Source organism: Dreissena polymorpha, chromosome 15 (assembly GCF_020536995.1).
Source record: "Dreissena polymorpha isolate Duluth1 chromosome 15, UMN_Dpol_1.0, whole genome shotgun sequence".
NCBI lineage: Eukaryota > Metazoa > Mollusca > Bivalvia > Myida > Dreissenidae > Dreissena > Dreissena polymorpha.
The window spans coordinates 34,285,422-34,306,138 of NC_068369.1; the positions used below are offsets into that span (position 1 = coordinate 34,285,422).

The window sequence follows — 20,717 nt, forward strand, 5'->3', positions numbered from 1 at the left end:
ATGTACTGTCAATTTAATAGACCAAAATGTCATTAATGTGTGAGTGTACCTTCCTTAATAAGCTGGACTTTTCCTTATATTACATACTAGCGTCTAGTGTTAAATGGGTATATAAACTGTCACTTTTTGCATTAAATAAGGGTACCGCACAGGCAAGAATGTAGTTGTACGATTTCTTGTTGTATTGGGCGAGACCCCGTTTATGGGCTTGCTTGTATCTCATAGATTAACTACTGTATTTGTTAATGGACTTTGGAAAGTTTATGAATAAAAATATATGGAGCAAAATAAAATGAAACCTTATCATCTATGTTTTAGCGTCATTGTTTAGATCGAATAACGCAACACATACTTTAATGAATAACGCTACAAAATGTAACGAAAACAAACTACAAATTGTATATTTGGTAAGTGGCATAACCACTCCTGCAAAGAATGTTATTTGTTAAGAAACATAATTAAGAAAACATTTTCATCCCATCATCAGACGTGCATTGTCGAAATAAACCACTGTGAAATAAATTTTACTCTATTTAGGCAGTGCTGAAATATAGCTGTCACGCGCGGCGGAGAATGGTCATATTACTCGGAATCAACTATAAAGTAATCATGTTTAGTAAAATCGAATCAGATTCAACAAAACAAACAATTTGATACCAATATGTAATATATTTTTAACACATAATGCAACTCAAAAAGAAAAAAAAACCTTATTTACAAATATTAAGTACGCGTAACGTCATTATTAACACGTCATACGACACAATGCATGTTCTTTCACGCTTAAGCTGCAGTTATTTAGTGTTTTTTTTTTCATTGTTTCTTAAAAATAGGGGACGTCGAGGTATGATAATCAGAAAAACAGGTTAGTTACTGATCTTTTTGTAATGTATTAGGCTCGGCACGATTGAAATAATAATACAATGTTTGCTTAAAAAAACTTTGAGATTTTCCGTGTAGATCTAGTTCGATTTTCCTATTCTATTTTTAAAGAAATAATTTACGACTAAGAAAATTGATGGGATAAATCGAATAGTAGGTCGGTTCCGAATAAAGAAAAGTTTATTTTGCTCGGCACGAAAATCTGAACCACTCGCCAAGGCTCGTGGTTCAGATTTTCTAAGCCTCGCAAAATAAACTTTGCTTTCAGCGCCAAAGCCACGCTGAGGCACATGGAGGCAGTTGCCTCGGCTAAAATGTGTTGAGCAATGTTGAAATTACAAGGAAAAAAAGGAAAATTTATGTCAAAGCAAAAAATCTGTATAAGAAATTGAGGCAATTTAATGAATTTAAGGGACTATGATATTGACAAACAAATATTATCATTGAGTACAATTGGTTCATGTTGAGGCAGATAATTATTTCATTTTAATAATTTCAATTGATGCCAAATGGCTGAGCAAAATGATTAGGAAAATCGTATATTAAACAAAGCGTCGCAATGTACACTTCGATGTTACAATCATTGTGGACATCGGAACGTACCGAGCGAAGTTCGGGTGTTTTACGGCCTGGTTTGGGTCTATTTTGGACCTAGACACACTTCGGGTGGTTGGCGTTTCGCCTTTATTGGAATTCTTCTCTTTATGGCCGGCGTCGAGTTTAATCCGGGACCGTTTCAGGTGGTAACAATCTTCGTTACATTTTCAAATTATGATATCCCGCGTATTAAACTTTTTTGATATAAAGATATATAGCATGTCAGCTTTTCAGTAGCGTCAATAAACGTGACGTCATTAAGTTTTTACGATTGTTGTTTGCAACATATTTATGAATGAAAACGACTTCATATCAATTACGTCACTAAATAGTGAACTGTATACTAGGAAGGGCGGAGTATTGAAAAATAAAGTTCACGTCCAAAAGCTTGAACCAAAATAAACAGAATCGAAATAATATTTTTTCTATGCTGGTCCGCCGCCGAACAACCAACAGTAAGGAGTATAGATGCGTGTTATCAAATCACTTGTGCTTCGCACTCGTGATCTAATCCATACGCATCTACTATCCCCACCGCAGGCCATTTGACAACAAACCACGACAGAAACATATTATTTCTTATTATTTCGTATAAAATAGAAGTACAAGAGAATAGTTTTGATTAAAGTCACATTTACTTACGCCATTGTTGAATGCGAATCAAACCTAATAAACAAAACTTATCGCCACAGTTGTTTTTTTATTTAACAGATAAGCTACGAAATATTGACAACTGGAATACCTAAAAAATATCAGTATGGGAACACTTTAAGGCCTTTTGTTTCCAAACTAGAACAAAGTCCTTTGAAATAAACATATTAACACCGCGAATAGAAACACAATGCGATTAATTATGTTACAAAGCAGCATGTTACTGTGGTTCGTTTCAATTAATTCATAACATGTATACTTGTATTAATTGTTTTCAATTATGTAATCTCTAACATTAAATCTATGTTTTTGTTATATTATTGAAGTAATAACCAAAGTTCATGGTATGTTAAAAAAGAACTCGTATTTTAATAACTTTTAGTATTGTCTGTGCCGTTCAAATCGTTCTGTGGATTAAATTATGCCCACCGTTCCTTCATCAGAATCAACAATTCTGCCAAGCACGTAGTAACTCTTGTAATAACTTGAACTATTGTATGTGCCGTTCAAATCGTTTTGTTGATTAACATAGCTAACAGTTCGTTCCTCAGAATCAACATTTCCGTCAAGCACGCAGTAACTCTCATTTCTTTCATTTCTTTCAACCATGTCTTCATAATTCATTTCTTGTCTTTCGTTTGATTGGCCATCTGTCAATTTGATCTTCCCACATGATAAAACTCCTCTGAAAAATATAAAATATGTACGACCAATGGCATGTTCCCATTTGGACTATGTACGACCAATGACCTGTTCCCATTGGGACTAACTTGAAAATCAGACTAACACTGATCCAACCAGCAAGCAGACATTGATCCAAATTCGACAAGAGATGTCGTCAATATTTACAAGTCATCAGGTGATGTCATTTGATATTTAAATTGACAAGAAAAGGGAAATGTACTGTTGCCAAAAATGTGCCCTTAATTAAATGTCCAGTTGTTAGAAGACAAATATGTGCCGGTGTTACAATCTAGACTAGCTGGACGTGCGCGATGACCTTGTTAACATCTTATTAACATAATTATTTAAATAATTCTAATACGACATTATCTGATTTAGTATTTATTCGTATACTTATGGCACCAAAAATGTTTAAAAATTGTGTATGACAAAACGATTGATACCATGTGTTTGGCATAGTAAAAAATGTTGTCTCAATATTGCATATGGATACATTAATTAAACATGGATGCACAAGTCAAACTAATATTAAGGGAAATGAAACTTTAAACATAGAATCAAGCCCCATGATAACGAATTACAAAATGACAACGGTTTTCGAGTTCCTTGGACATCGATGTTAACCTTTCTCTAACGATTTCAGCGACTTCAAAACATACATCAATATCATTAAAAATCAATTTTCTTTGTCATGTACACATAATTTTCAATGCTTATAACAGTTTTTTAAAACAATGCCAGGATTGATAATTCAATATCATTTATATTCGCTAACAAAACGCTCTACAGACGTAACATGTACACACGTTCATACCTTTTTCTGAGACAACCCATGGCAACTACACCTCCAACTGCTAAAATGATTCCGATTGGAATTCCAATGCCCACTCCTATAGCCAGAAAGTCTTCAAAACATAAAACATATTAAAGAAAAATAAGGTTCTTAAGACATGTACATATATGGATGCTTTTATTCTATATAATACACATTTGACATTGGTGTTTAAGCAAGATCGTGTTCGATGACAATTGCGTTTTAAATGTGAAATTTATATGGTTCATTAAGCATTCCTTCTACAATGTTTAATTTAAAAATAAATTGAAAAAAGCTACTAATTATATAAGATTATTGATGTAACAAATGTAAATTAACCACCAGTTGCATACCTCTGTTTGATGTTTTGGATTGGTGTACCTGATCCTGCGTATCTTGTTTAGTTTCACATGTCGGAACTGTTGTGAGACCAGTAGTCGATGAAAATTGTGTTGATGTATTGGCAGGTTGAACGGAGAACGTCGAAGGTGATATTGAGCTGGTTTCTGTTTCTATTTATAATTAAATAGTAATGTCACTGATATAAAATTGCATTAACCTGCATAAGATATATATTATGTACGAATCCGGCAGTATTGTTCTTCATTTAACTAAACTTTACACTTAAAGTATCACAAACACAATCTTAGAACCTACAGAACGGATTAGATTTGATTTTGTGGTATGTTAATGATGTAGTTTTAAAGTGCATTTCGTTTATAGTTATGAAGTTTCAAACCGAGTGCGGGATTGCATTATCACAACTGAATACTTCACTAGTATTGACACGTGTATGTCATCTCATAAGTATATTTCTGATTACTTTGATCTAAGATTATGAATCTCGGATTTCTTGAATTGTAACTTTTTTTATTGTCACTGGCTTTAATAATTTTATTTTATTACATTAATGAAACAATATAAGTTATTTGAAACTCTTAAACAATACCAATTCATGTATCTAAAGATAGATAAACAACCTTTTTAATACACATGTAAATGTTTAGTGTAAAGTTCGGAGCTCCTTAAATCTGGTTTAAACCCCAAGTGATTGTGTATTAATTTTTGAGGCGGTGATCACAGTTTTGTTCATGCCTTTTTCTGAGTCTGATTGTTTGGCAATTGGTTTCTTGCAATAAATAAAGAATTGCATTGCATCATTAGTTTTTTGTATCCCGCTAGTGCAGATGAGGTATCACTGTATGTCTATTTGATGTAATGTGTGTTAGATGCACGAGTAACACATTACTGTACAAGTATACTTTTTCAAGATTATTGATGCTTCGTACATTCAAGTTTTATTGAAGCAAGTAACACAAGTGTTACTGTGATTAAAGTAAAAGAATAGTGTAACATAAAACGAGCAAATATCCAGGCCTCAACATATTATGCCCTTAAATCACATCTTAATTCTACCAAATTTATCAGAATACTCTCGAAATTATGATCATATTTAAGTTAAGATCCGGTGATCCACGATATGTATTCCATGTGTCATATAATGCATCTATACAAGATCCGAGAAGTATAAAATAATATGTGTGTGAAATAATTATTCAAACGGTTTACCACAAAGAGCACGTTTGCTTCCTTGTGTTGCGAACTGCATAGTCATGTTATTTGTTGTCAGGAACGCATAGCGTACATCTTGATACAGCGTGAGATCTCCTAAAATAATGGCGGTCAGAAAATATACAATGACTTCGGCTTTATTGAGACTTGCCTAAAACATACGATAATTAAAACTACTCGACGAATAATACGTTAAAAACGATGTGTATTTTTGAATTGTAATAATTTATCTGCATATTGAGTTATCAATGTATTGACCTCATATTTATAACACCGCTTACCGATGGGATATTTCGGGAGCAACGTGTTTGCTCTGATAACTCCTGTCCAGTAATACTGTAAGTGTGTCGAATTAAAACCGCTATTCATGATACTGCGTGGGGATGCTGGATAGAGGCCTTCTTTTATGCATAATGCCATGCCTTCAACCCATGATGTCGCCATTTTGGATACAATTAAGGCCGTTGATTTCACGTCTGTTGTGCGACAAAAAAGTGCATTGCAACATTCTTGTTGGATTCTAATTAAACCGATTGTCGCAATACAAATATAATGCCACAGCGTTTACGAGATTATCCTTTAGGACGTTTGCTTACTATTATTAAACATACCTTCGTATATGTAATTGCTACACATTACTTTTTTATATTCTGCCATTTTGCACGGTTCCCATCGGAAATAAGGATAGTAGTATGTAAGACAATCTTCTGTTGCATTTTTCGGATTTGTGACATATGATTCATTTACTGAAAAATGGCCCATATTGCTTTACAAAAACATTCATATAATTATAGAATGTGTTAATATAGATTGAATTGAAGTATAATATATTTATTTAGGGGTAGAATATATAATAATAAAGCCATACAGTGTCATAAATTGCGCAAGTGTTACTACTCTTATACTCAACGTAAAAACAGACAGTGTTATAACAAAAAATTATTAACATGGTTTTGACATTAAAATAACAGAGAAAAACAATTGTGTCAACAGGACATATATTTTTCATCACTTTAAGCAGTATTATAATTAATACTTACAGTTAAACTGACCATAAATAGAATAACATTTTTTCCCGCACATGTTATTTGCTGAAGGTATGCAATTTTGTGAATTTGTAGCCGAAGACCCGTTTGGGCATTTACATTCTAGAGTCTGAATCAGACAAGAAAAGCACCATTCATTAAATAGCAATGTCTTTGCAAAAATACGTATGGTTTAGTAAAATTAGTATAAGTAACAGACCACGTTTGTTCGTTTTGTAAAATTCGTCCACATTTTATAAAATTGAAAATGTTGTACCGTCAGTAACATCATTTATTATCAATTAAATAACATATTCGTAAGCAGAGTTTCATTTGAATCAGTCATGAGAAGAAATTGTACGTTCAAACATATGATAGTTTCATTGGCAATTTTTATAGCCAATGGTCCTCCTCCACCGCCAAAGTAACGACGATATCGGATACTGGTAAACACTTAACAATATGTATTGATAAATATTGGTTAAAAGTGCAGAAAATGAGAAAATGCACTCACCGATTTAGAAAGAACAACGTCGTCTAGTGCCTTTATTCCGAAGAAACCACCACAGAGGTTGTAGCAAAACCCTATTGTAGTTACGTTGTATGTAAAATTGGTATTCAGTTCTCCACAACCTGCGTAATATCAAACAATACGAACATTAACTGCTGTCACAGTTATTTAATTAGTATAATTAGCATTTCACGTTTATCTTGTTATGTTAAAATGTTTCTTTCAGACTTTCTTTTTAATTAACAGCGCAAAAACACCGTGTGCTCAGTTTTTATTTTATGTTTATATAACAATTAATACTTCCGAATAGTCATAACAGTTTTTTGGTATGGATGGTCCCATTCCGGTGAAATCAGTTTGTACTATGGGCTTGTGCTTGACCGTCCGTCTGTCTTCCGTCTAACTAGCTGTTTTGGTTAGTTTTAGCTCTATACCCATCCATAGAGTCCCGATTCTATATCGATTTGACTTGTACTACGCATAAATCCGAAGAGACAAGCGCGCAAGGTCAAATTCCTTAAATAAAAATGTCGCGATCTAAATATAAAACTGTATCTTTTCTGCTTCCGTCTCCATTCTGTTAACTCTTAAGCTCAGTCTTTGTTGTCCTTTTTTTGCTTAAATATTTAGAGGCATGTGGCTTGTATCGAGTGAAGATTTAGTAGGTCAGATCATCTTAGATCAACGTTACATAAGGAAAACGGTGCATCTTTGCTCGTGTTCGCTTTATAATTATTTAATAAGAAAACACATTTGTCACTCTGTAAAGATGTGCTACGCGCAAACCCCATGTGTCATCCTCTTACACGAATGTCATAATGGGGGTCTAATGTACGAATTTGATGTTGTCATTTTAATATGTATCATGAATATTGCTGGGCCAAGTGTGAGGTTAAGCCCTCTAAAACCGGTTTGAACCCTCAGTGCTTTGCATTGGCCGTTCCAAGGCGGTGACCCCATCTGTATTATACTACGTGTGTATGTTGTGTCGCACTGTGCCGTAATGTTTTGGCAATTGGTCGCTCGCCATAAATAAAGGACCACGAATCTGTATATAATAAGAATGCAATACTGCTGGAGCAGCTGGATTTTCACTTGTGTATATTGCATGAATACGGGTTAATCAGTATATATGAACTCACGATAATGCAAACCCAAGTATATTTTGTCTCGCTACTTGATGACGTTGTATTGTTCCAGTCGGTTGGTCTATATGTCTGTCCTAACACTTTATATGCACCAAACATGCCCCGGCCGAGAAGTATAATATTTTCACAAGCAATTAAAATATTTTTAAATATGTGTGGATAGTAAAACGTGATACATAATATATACTAACCAATGAATAGAAACGGGATCTTTGCTTGTTGAAAGCCAATCCAGACCTCAGAAACGTTGTTATGAACACCAAGAGTTTCATTGATTTGAAAAGAATCATCGATATAACTAAGTTTTGGTTCTGCAAGACTGCAGTTAGCCAATCCCCAATCGGTAGAACCATTGCTTAAAAAGTAGTCTGCTGACACTGAAAGAATTATGCTTAGTTAATAAAAAGTGTGATATTGATATATGTTTGATCACAAGTATTACTCCAAATTTCGTACCGATTTCAAGCATGCTCTTATGTCATTAACACTAAAAAATCGGACACTCGTTCATTGCCGCGTGTTATAAAAACACGATGTGTGAAGAAACGTTTTTAGTTTTGTATAAAAAATAAACGAGCTGTTCGCGGTAGTAATGCAAACTTAATTGTGACAGCGAACGGGTTTTACGCTGTTTTGTAAATGTTGATAAACCTTAAATGTATCACAGCTATCATCCGTTACCGTATACACATACTTAACCATAAAAACTACGAGCACTTATTTTGCACTTATTTTACTTATAATAATTTTAGTTTTGAAATGGGAAGATGCATCGTAATAAAAAGGAAGGCAAATAATGTATTTCTTTAAATAGAACGTAGACTGGTATTTGAACGTCTGATATAATGCTTACAGACAACTAAACTTTTAATAGTGATTTAATGTCACTGTCATGAATTTGACAACATTTAACAAGGAACCTAGTTTCGAACATTGAACACATTAACCAAAACGTCATGATATTAAATTCTCACTTAAATTGTAAATGCTATCGCTTATCCATATGTAACGCCCTTCCTTGACAACACTTATATATATACAGTTAACACCCTTCCTTGACAACACTTATATATATACAGGTTACACCCTTCCTTGACAACACTTATATATATACAGGTAACACCCTTCCTTGACAACACTTATATATACAGGCATACTTTCCAGTTATTAAAATTTCAAACATAATCACGAAAACGTGTGCACTAATACGGATCATGCGCCGATGATGCAAGTGGTGAGATAATTCACGAAAGAATGACAACATTCTCCATTTGTTTACTTCCGTTTGATTCAATAGTGTCAACTCTTTCGCCGTCGCATGTTTAAATTAAAAAAAGGCATTCATGTACGTCAGAATACATTGATAACAAAAATAACCAGATACTAAATAAATCAAAGATACATCTAACAATGAAACGTTCAAATTAATGAAGAGGTATGTGTATCCATGTTTGTATTCGATATGTGAAACATTTACTGACAAAAGGTCTAAATTAATAAAAGTGTTGATCTTGTTCAAAACTTTTTTTTAATACTTTGAATAAATTGGTTGTCGAGATCCAGTGTTGTCATTTAAATATTTGGAATATCCATAGAATTGTAAAACCTGTGTAATAACGATAATACAATATATACTTACCTGTACATAGATATAAATAGAAAACTACGTTTATTTACCGTTTATTGTAACACCAGCCAGTATCAAAACAAACGTACTTTTGTAAAACCACATTATTCACATCGTTCTTTGATATTCAATGTGACTGAATGAGGAACTCAATTTGGTTCAACAACGCAGTTGTTATCTTTCACTTTCAACATCGTGATTTACATGGCTTTGTTACCATGCATTTTTCGTCGGTAATATAATCTTGTTAAAACTGATAACTACGGGTTAACATTGACGGTTGCAACTGTGTGTCAATTAGACGAAGCCATAAATAACACTCCTGAATTCATGTGGAAACTTAAATGAGTGTTGAATAGTTATGTTTTATCGTAAGTCTACGGTTAAATAAAGTAATAAGCGTTTTTTAACTACAACAACAACTTTACAACATACTAATATGTAGTGAAGTGATGTTAAAGAGATTTTAAGGTCATTTTCCCCCCAGTGTTGAAAGTATTGGATGTTTTAAGACATTGTTTAAAATATAACCATTGTATGGAAAGCCAAAGGGGACCCCCGCTAAAATACATATACTTATATAGTAAATATCGGGATTTTCATTTTTCGCGGAACTTTCACTTTCCGCAAAAAACCAAGGCCAGCATAGCCATAAAATACTACATACAAATCGAAATCTAAAAGGCGCGAAACTTTCATATATTTTCCGTCGGAACAATTATCTTTCAACCCTGGAGAGAATGCGGGCTCAAATAATCGCGCGGAACCTAAATATTATCTACTCTGTACAAATAGTAGTGTATAAAATCGCGCGGACCTTATCCACAAAGCGCGGAACACAAATATCTTCCGCGAAAATTAAGCATTGAATTACTGTACAAATCTCGGGTTGCTATGTAAATTGCGGGTTGCTAATGAAAAATCGCGCGGAAGATTCATTACTCCGCGCGATTTTCAATAGCATTGAATTACTGCACGAAATTCGGGTTGCTATGTGGTTACGCGATAAAATTTGATTGGTTCCGACACCTAGAAAGAACCTATCAAAACTCGCGTCTTATCCAGCATTCATGCAGTCATCATGATGACGGTTGTTTCACATTAACACAAAAAATTTTAAGGGCGAAAGAGTGATCAATTTTGATGACATTAGCAATGAGGTTAGTATTTAACATACATGAATTTTAATGCAATTAAAACAGCTCAAGAGTATCGAGTGTTGTTTTCACGGTTTGTCTATATGCAAACGTCTCTGATTAAACATAAACACCCGCAAAAACACGTCATAATCATATGTCGGCAAATAATGAAATATAGTGTTTGTGTGTAAGAAACATCTTCCCTTAAGCTCAGTTAGTAGAGAGCCAAGTTATTGTTATGGCAGTCGTATGCTCTAGTCCAGCGGCGTATACATCTTCAATTAAAAAGAAAAAGAACAAGGCTTTACAGGCAATTCATCCCAAAGGCAACTCGTACCTTGGTCAACTCGTACCCATTTTTAGCTCGGCGTTTTCGGAGAAAACCCGAGGTATTGTCATAGCCAGCTCGTCGTCCGCCGTAGGCGTCGTGCTAAAACCTTAGCATTGGCTCTAAAATCAAAGTGCTCCACCTACAACTTTGAAATTTCATATGTAGATGCACCTTGATGAGTTCTACACGCCACACCCTTTTTTGGATCACTAGGTCAAAGTCACTGTGACCTCTAATATAAAACTTTAACATAGGCTCTAAAATCAAAGTGCTTCCACCTACAACTTTGAAACTTCATATGTAGATACACCTTGATGAGTTCTACACGCCACACCCATTTTTGGGTCATTAGGTCAAAGGTCAAGGTCACTGTGACCCCTACTATAAAACTTTAACATTGGCTCTAAAATAAAGTGCTTCCACCTACAACTTTGAAACTTCATATGTAGATGCATGTTGATTTGTTCTACACGCCACACCCATTTTGGGGTCACTAGGTCAAGGTCATTGTGACCTCTAAAAAAATAATCTGACAAGCACCTGTAGCAGAGCGTGGCATCCGTTATGCGGTGGTCTTGTTGTCAACTCGTTCTTCATTCAAACTATTCAACTTGTTTCATTTGTCTTATTTTGTCACAATCGTAAAATTCTTGAAAGACATCAACCACAAGTGTCAATTTTCATCAACACTTTCGCTGCTTATACATATCTGCAGCAGACAACTTGCGTGAGCAATGCTTAGATAATTTAAGTTGAAACATCAAGAGGAAAATAAAAATTGTTTGGGTAGGTACAAGTTGACTAAAAAACAGGTACGAGTTGACCACAATGGGTAGGTGTTTACCACGGAACAATTTGACCGGCATGCAGAACAAGATTATTGATTATTATATTTAACTGTCACACAAATCTGAAAGATAACACAATGTATTACAAACACAATGACTGTCAAGACATTCTAAACTCTTACAGTTAACATATAACAGGTGTACACATCTGATATACTGACCAAATTAAATAACTCAAGATTTACACCAGATACGACACAGTTTCAAAACTTAACATTTTGTCTGCATGCCACGCCAATTTAGTCCAAAAATTTTGATTCAACCAGTGAATTCTGAGCTATATTTCTTAAAGCAGAATGCACATTATGTCTAAAAAGTGTTTTTCGGCTAATTTCTGTTATGAACTATCTTCACACAAAGCATCTGGTAAACCTTCAGATATTAATAGCAGAATGCAAATAATAAGTATAATGTCCTGTATTGTAGAAGAAATACATGTAGTAAAATAATATGATAGTATGAAACATGGTTTTTGTATTTTATAGCTGTAGCAGTGTTCCCAACTTGAACATCATCTTCTGTGTACATATCTGGGGCAGAACCAGCTTGCCCATCTGACATCTGTTGTGGACAACCGAGTCAGAGCCAGCTTGCACGTCATCTGTTGTGGACATCCGTGTTAGAGCCAGCTTGCACGTCCTCTATTGTGGACATCGGTGTTAGTGCTAGCTTGCACGTCATCTGTTGTGAACATCCGTGTAAGAGCCAGCTTGCACGTCATCTCTTTTGGACATCAGTGTTAGAGCCAGCTTGCACATCCTCTGTTGTGGACATCCGTGTAAGTGCTAGCTTGCACGTAATCTGTTGTGGACATCTGTGTTAGAGCCAGCTTGCACGTCATATGTTTAGGACATCAGTCAGAGATAGCTTGCATGTTATTTACTTGTAGACATTAGTCAGAGCCAGCAAGGACAATCTCTGTTGTGGATATCTGTCTTAGAGCTTGCACGTCATCGGATGTTCACATCCTTGTAATAACCAGCTTGCACATCAACTGATGTGGAAATCTGAGTCAGAGCCAGCTTGCACATCATCCGTTGTGGACATCTCTTTATGATTCTACTCTTTGCTTAGATTGACACTGTGACTTTAGTGTAATATGTTACAACCTTAAGCTATTCCTATTGTTGAATAAAAATATTGTGTCATTAAAATATATTTTGTTGGATAATTTGTATGTTGAGTTGTATTGTTTGGTCATTGCAAAGTATCAAGTTATTTTAAGACAAGAACAAGATGTGTTTGTGAAACACAATGTCCCCCTATATGACGTTTGACCTTGTAGAATGACCTTAACCTTGACCCTTCACCACTCAAAATGTGCAGCTCCATGAGATACACATGCATTTCAAATATAAAATTGCTAGCTTCAATATTGCAGAAGTGACATTACATGAGCAATTTTGACCCATATATTTGACCTTGAAGGATGACCTTGACCTTGACCTTTCACCACTAAAAATGTGCAGCTTCATGAGATACACATGCATGCCAAATATCAAGTTGCTATCTTCAATATTGCAAAAGTATTCATAAAATTAGCAATTTGGGCCACATATATTTGACCTCTGACCTTGAAGGATGACCTTGACCTTTCACCACTCAAAATGTGCAGCTCCATCAGATACACATGCATGCCAAATATCAAGTTGCTATCTTCAATATTGAAAAAGTACTCATAAAATGAGCGATTTTGGCCACATATATTTGACATCTGACCTTGAAGGATGACCTTGACCTTTCACCACTCAAAATGTGCAGCTCTATGAGATACACATGCATGCCAAATATCAAGTTGCTATCTTGAATATTGAAATACTGCAAAAGTGTACATTAAATGAGCGATTTTGACCCATATATTTGACCTTCAAGGATGACCTTGACCTTTCACCACTCAAAATGTGCAGCTCCATGAGATACATATGCATGCCAAATATCAAGTTGCTATCTTCAATATTGCAAAAGTTATTGCAAATGTTAAAGTTGGCGCAAACCAACCAACCAACCAACAGACCAACAGACAGGGCAAAAACAATATGTCCCTCACTACTATAGTGGGGGACATAAAAAGCTCATCTTTCATCATGTATTTATATTAAAATTCTTGAATGTTAGTGAAGGTACAGTTCATATAATTAAAAGCAATTGTAATATGATTGCTTGTGTTTTATTGCACAGTGAATACCATCTTGTCTTAATGCTGACATATAGAACGGAGAAATAGTAAACTGTCGTTTTTATATGCAATGGGATTGTATATCAAGACTTGTATGTTCAGATGAAAAAATTGCCATAATTTTTCTCTTTATATTTTATTCCTGCTAAATGGTTGATGCAATAAAGTTAAGTCTTTAATGACTTGTGTTTCTTGTAATATTATTTGTAAGCAAATTTGGCTGTAGTATTAGATGCATGCTGTACAAGATACTGTAGATCAACATTATATTGTTTGAGTATGAATAGATAATTCAAGGTGCACAGCCATTAATTTTGCCATCCACCATCTCCGATTTTGGTTAGACAGTTGCAAATTACTTGCATAAGTATGAAGTCTTAAAATAACTTAAGTATAATTGCTGTTGTGTTATTATTAACCTTTTCCTGCTCTGAGGAAATTTTAAATTTTCTAAATGCAAACATCATAAAACCAGAACAGCCTGCAAGTAACTCACAATCTGTTCAGGTTTTATGCTGTTTGCTGCTCATCAGTATCCATGGGTTGGAAACAAAGCCTTTAAAACTTTAATATAGTAAGAAAGGTCTTAAATTAAATTTATTCTCGAATGTGTCTTAGTGCGTTTTTGAGTGGAACAGGGTTAAATGTCTCATTTTGTTTTTGATTAAGCTTTTTATTGCAAATTCATTAAACATAAATTGGTAACCTTGGGTATCCAAAAGGAATCCAAATTTCACTAGCCATAGACTTTCCAAAATGCAATTGTTTCTGAGAAGTATTTTTCTCTAGAAGGTTGCAAAACTCCTAAGCAATTCCTTTTTGGGCTAATGGTAGGGCTTATGCGTGTAACACCCATTGACACATTATTAAATATACATTGAAAGGTCATTGTTCACAAAACAGATCATGATATAACATGATGCAGCATTGTGTACTATATCAAATTAAATGTTGCTGAAAACAGTAGAATATTCAAAGTATGGACATTTTATTCTGTTAATAATGCTATCTTTCTAACATTACAAATCAATAAAGCATGCTTAACAATAGCAGAACTCTTTTGACTTTTAATTATCTTTTCCAGTCTTTAAATCTTTACAAAATTCATTGTCCCACTAACACCATCCTATAAAACAGGTTATGGCTTCCAATTGTTAATCAACTATAAAGCATGAACAAAGGCACAAATATTGCAGTATCTTTTGCAAATGATACAAATGTCCATGGCCTCGATACGGAACAAAAAGCAAGATTTCTTGTCAGGCGGTAAGCTGAATCCTCAAGAACATTAAAAAAATGTCCATTTAATGCGCCACTGGGCCGTTCCTATTTAAATGGGCATCATGCACAGAACTTGGCCAACCAGGTCATATGTCCAAACATTTCAAGTTACTGTCACAGACTGCTTGAAGAACTAAACTGCTGATAAACAAGGACCTATGCTCAGATGTTGAAGCAGGACATGCACTGTGGGTTCCATCAACAGTCCAATCATTCTACATCATTCATGAAATCCATAGGCAATGATCTTCAGCTCATGACGAGATTCTGGAAATCTGATGTACTGCTCCATCATTGCTGACAAGACTCTACATGTTGAAATAACTGTGTAATGTTGAGTCCCTGAAATACAAAAGTATAATTCATGCTAGAGTTAAGCCATATTAATTATGCTTGATTGCATTTAAAGCTTTAGGCTTATTAAGAAATTCTAGAGTCCGTTTTCTGGGAATAATCAGTACTTTGTATATATGAAGATAAAGAGACCACTAATAAACAGGGTTGAACCCAAAATGTTCCCATCACTAGGTGAACACCATATCCACTACGCCAGCCTGACAAAGTAAATGAAGTGAAGCTTCTAAGTTATGTCTCATTTGATTGTTAACAAGAGCACCGCCCTGCGGGTTCAGACCTCTCATCTATTTTTTTTAAGTTGAAGGGACCTATCTCAATACTTCAATCACAAAGGAGGGAGAGGTGGGGTGGAGAAGGGTGTATAGTGTGGTGGTGTGGTCATTTATAACACTATCTTTCAAAAATGAAAAAATGATAACAATAAATATTTGTGTTTTTTAGCCATGTTTAAATAAAATGGGCGTGGGGTATAGTGTGAAGGTTTGGTCATTTATTAGATGATCTTTCAAAATGAAAAAAAAGTACTTTTTTCTTTTGGGGGGGAGGGCGTGGGGGATGGTTTGGGTGGAGTCTATTGTGGTATGTCAGATAAGAGTTGCTTTGTAACGCTTATAAAGAAGTTATGGAAATTTTAGCAAAATTTAATAATTTCACCTTGAGAGTCATGGTCATTCAAAGGTCAAGGTAAAATTCAACTTGCCAGCTACAGTAACTTATGATAGCATGACAGTATTTGAAGTTTGAAAGCAATAGCCTTGATACTTGAGAAGTAAAGTAGATCAAAACACAAAATTTAACCATATATTCAAAGTTACTAAGTAAGAAAAGGACCATAATTCTGTCAAAATGACAACCAGAGTTATTCAACTTGTCCTGTACTGTCCCCTTATGATAATTTGCGAGTGTTCCAAGTATGAAAGCAATATCTATGATACTTTAGGAGTAAAGTGGACCAAAACACAAAACTTAACCAAAGTGTCAATTTTCTAATAATAAAAAGGGCACATAATACTTTCAAAATGCCAGTCAGAGTTACATAACTTTGTCTGCACAGTCCCTTTATGATAGTAAGTGTTGCAAGTATGAAAGCAATAGCTATGATACTAAAGGATTAAAATGGACCTAAACACAAAACTTAACCAAATTTTCACTTTTCTAAGTATAAAAAGGGCACATAATTATGTCAAAATGCACGCCAGAGTTATCTAACTTTGCCTGCCCAGTCCCCTCATGGTAGTAAGTAAATGTACTAAGTTTTATACTTGATACTTTATGAGAAAAGTGGACCTAAACACAAAATTTAACCGGACGCCGACGCCAAGGTGATGACAATAGCTCATAATTTTTTTTCAAAAAAATAGATGAGCTGATAAATAAAATGTAACAGATTGCACACTTGATTACACGATTTTTCATTAATACTCCTTTGGCTTTTTATTTACATATGAAGGCACGGGCCACTTTCTGCGAGCCTTACAAAAAAACTAACCATATTTGCAATTGTCAAGCCTCCTTCACATAAAATTTACCTTTGCTTATTCCAATATCCTTTTTCCAACAGACATTGTGCGCTCACGTACCATTCATGGTGCCACAGTTTCACAGAATTCCTACAAAACAAGGGCTGTTTGTAAAACATGCATGCCCCCCATATGGGTTCTCCGTTGTAGTGACAGCCATTGTGTGAATATGTTTTTTGTCACTGTGACCTTGACCTTTGACCTAGTGACCTGAAAATCAATAGGGGTCATCTGCCAGCCATTATCAATCTACCTACAAAGTTTCATGATCCTAGGCCTAAGCGTTCTTGAGTTCTCATCGGGAAACCATTTTACTATTTCGGATCACTGTGACCTTGACCTTTGACCTAGTGACCTGAAAATCAATAGGGGTCATCTGCCAGCCATTATCAATCTACCTACGAAGTTTCATGATCCTAGGCCTAAGCATTCTTGAGTTCTCATCCGGAAACCATTTTACTATTTAGGATCACTGTGACCTTGACCTTTGACCTAGTGACCTCAAAATCAATAGGGGTCATTTGAGAGTCATGATCAATGTACCTATGAAGTTTCATGATCCCAGCCCCAAGCGTTATCATCCGTAAACCACCTGGTGGACGGACCGACCGACAGACAGACAGACCAACATGTGCAAAGCAATATACCCCCTCTTCTTCGAAGGGGGGCATAATAAATGAAGTATACATTTACAACTCAAATTTCTTTTAAAAGAATGTGTAGGTAACTCAATTCCCTATATATTACTTTATTGTAATAAAATAAATTTCTTAATATTTAAACAGACATTTAACAAAAATTAACTTGATTCATCAAATTAATCATAATCGAATAATAGACCAGTTTCACAATATGAACACCGATACTATTTTAAGATATCAATCATATCACATGACGCGTCGAATTGCAGAACGAAGCTGAACGTGTAACTGCATTTTCTTTTGCTATGCAAATTGCGTTGAATATCAAGATTTTAATGCGAACTGACACTGGTTACAATTAAGTCAAACATATGCATACAGACAACCATCACATGTCATGCTGTGTTAAGTCAATAAATTAATAAGTAATTCTTATATAAAAATTATAATACCTAAATAATAATTCAAGGACATAATATTTAATACTATTAGTGTATATTAATAAATTATATTTAATCTTTATAAATAACACGAGATGTGTTCATCAGAAACACAATGCCCCCCTACTGCGCTGCTTAAAAAAAAGTTTTGTTTTTTTTTGACCTTTGACCTTGAAGGATGACCTTGACCTTGAACTTCCACCACTCAAATTGTGCAACTTTATGAGATACACATGCATGCCAAATATCAAGTTGCTATCTTCAATATTGCAAAAGTAATGGCCAACGTTAAAGTTTTTTTTCGGTCGGACGGACAGACTGACATACTGACTGACTGACAGTTCAACTGCTATATGCCACCCTACCGGGGGCATAAAAATACGAGTTACCCATAAGCATCAGAGTAAATGTGGTCTGAAGACTAAACATCGATTATTGCACAAATCGAAGTCATAAATTAGCAGTATACAATACAAAGTATTATAAGACTACAATTCTCAAAGGTATGGATGTATTAGTGTGTGAACTATTTCATAAATCATAGAACATGTAAGAGTTGAATCAAGCATAAGACAAATTCCTATAAAATAGAAGAAAATGACACTAATGTTTATATTATATTTAAAATATATAGGTATAAAGCACTTTATAATTATGATAAAACTGGCTAATATCTATAAAGTATTTAGTTTCTGACAATCTGTTTGGACAGATGACTTTCAATGTTGACAATATCTTTTATGTTCAATAAAAGCAACAATTGAGAATTTGGCGTTAAATTATTCCAAGAAACAGCTACGCAATGCTACAACCACGAGAAGGCATGGTCCCATGGAGGTGTCATTAATTGTGTTAAATGACCAGATATCTGCAACCTGTGGATTATGACATCACGTTGTTATTTAGTATTTGTCTGCACAGTATCTGATCATAACGAGGTTATGGGTTTGTGGTGAATACAGGGGCATTTAAACGCAAGATCTATCAATAAACAAAATAATTGATTGATCGCCCAAATAATGCGCAAACAAAGAGTGTCAGATAATCCAATAAGTGTTAGACTGTCAATTTACACACACTTAGTATTGAAAGCCATACTTGGAGTGTCAGAATTTGTGCAAAAAAATTGAATACAAACAAGTACTTTAATCAAGAAAATGTATTTCATATATTGGCACTTAAAATGGAAAGTATATATTAAGTAATCAACGGCTGATTCTGACGAAGTCAACTTGTGTTGGCAATATCATTAAATCGCTGAATGATCAAAAGCAGAGCGATATTGCGACGCACTATTAGAAATCTCTACACATTAAGCCTCATTCTCGAATTCTGCAAATCATTTGACTACACGCTATTTGCTTATTGTGAAAAGGGTCTATTCACTTATTAATATTTTAAAGAAGTAGATTTTCCATCACTACAGCAGCTGCACTTTCTTAAAGGAAGTTTGGGAGTAAAATAGATCTACTCCAAGTTTTTGTCACAAAAAACTTCCAACATACAACACTTTCAAGTGGAGAATTAGCCGCATTTAGTGGATGATTTAGAAACATGATTAATTAAAATTATAAGTAATAGCTATTGAAAAGTTAAGTTATCCAGTTATTCTTGCTGCAATGTGGATAAGAATAATACAAACCAATAGCTGACAAACCTGATATCAGTGATGTGTTGACCTTTGAAGTTGAAATTGAGACCTGAAATCTGTCTGTATAGAGAGGCACAATTTGTTTGGCATATCTTCAACCATTACTGGCAACACACACCTACAAAATTTATATATAAATTATATTAAAACATAAATTTATTAATAATTTTATTTATTAATTTATGACGAAATGTTTTAATCTAGGTCAGCTATAACGAAACTAAAAACGGATTAAAAACAATACCTTAATTCCTTATTTTAATTAATAGGTTGAAAACAAAAATAAATGTATTAATATATTGACGTTCAACTGAACGAATACAAGACACAAGTACATTACATTACAATAAGTTATTATTTCAGTCGCATTCGGAGAAAACTGGGCTTAGTGCATCAGCGTAAAGTGTCATCCCAGATTAGCCTGTGCAGTTCGCACAGGCTAATCAGGGACGACACTTTCCACATAAACTTGATTTTCGGTAAGGAGGGACTTCCTTGAAATTAAAAATACCATAAAAGCGGAAAGTGTAATCCCTGATTAGCATGTGCGGACTGCACAGGCTAATCTGCGATGATACTTTACGCACATGCATTAAGCCCAGTTTTCTCAGAACGCGGCTCATTTAATTAACAATTGTCAACATTATGCATATTATCGGATAGTTTTACACAATATTAAAAAGTACAAATAAAAACCTGGTAATACATGTAAATGATCGTATGCAATAAAGTTATTGATCCCAATCTGATCTATTTCCGAATTATCTGCGAATCCATCGAGTAGAAACAATAACCATGAAATTCGCTCCGCCATCTTGAAAC

The 20,717-nt window shown here is 34.5% G+C and overlaps 1 protein-coding gene and 1 long non-coding RNA gene across 4 annotated transcripts; both read right to left on the bottom strand.

The window, feature by feature from the left end:
* Positions 1 to 2,166: 2,166 nt before the first annotated feature.
* Positions 2,167 to 9,832, bottom strand: LOC127861186 (uncharacterized). Of its 3 annotated transcripts, XM_052399589.1 has the most exons (10): positions 9,562 to 9,826; positions 8,076 to 8,261; positions 6,740 to 6,858; positions 6,241 to 6,355; positions 5,812 to 5,946; positions 5,482 to 5,676; positions 5,198 to 5,296; positions 3,982 to 4,140; positions 3,629 to 3,719; positions 2,167 to 2,815 (listed from the first exon to the last, which is right to left on the bottom strand). In XM_052399589.1, exons 1-10 carry the CDS (start codon positions 9,614 to 9,616, stop codon positions 2,545 to 2,547), a joined length of 1,425 nt encoding a protein of 474 aa, XP_052255549.1. In that variant the 5' UTR covers positions 9,617 to 9,826; the 3' UTR covers positions 2,167 to 2,544. The 3 variants fall into 3 exon arrangements, with proteins under 3 accessions (XP_052255549.1, XP_052255551.1, XP_052255550.1); XM_052399591.1 differs by lacking the exon at positions 5,812 to 5,946 and having other exon boundaries at positions 9,562 to 9,832; XM_052399590.1 differs by lacking the exon at positions 5,198 to 5,296 and having other exon boundaries at positions 9,562 to 9,832.
* Positions 9,833 to 14,976: 5,144 nt separating this feature from the next.
* LOC127861209 (uncharacterized) lies at positions 14,977 to 20,717 on the bottom strand. Its single transcript, XR_008040120.1, has 4 exons — positions 20,592 to 20,717; positions 19,902 to 20,013; positions 17,173 to 17,253; positions 14,977 to 15,628 (listed from the first exon to the last, which is right to left on the bottom strand). It is a non-coding gene; the product is annotated as an uncharacterized LOC127861209 (long non-coding RNA).

Excerpts from the sequence above, each read along its gene's own strand:
- LOC127861186 (XM_052399589.1), bottom strand. The coding sequence starts at position 9,616 with ATGTGGTTTTACAAAAGTACGTTTGTTTTGATACTGGCTGGTGTTACA. Across the intron at positions 8,262-9,561 it reads GGCTGGTGTTACAATAAACG|TGTCAGCAGACTACTTTTTA; the intron begins GTAAATAAACGT and ends TAATTCTTTCAG. Across the intron at positions 3,720-3,981 it reads ATCCAAAACATCAAACAGAG|ACTTTCTGGCTATAGGAGTG; the intron begins GTATGCAACTGG and ends TATGTTTTGAAG.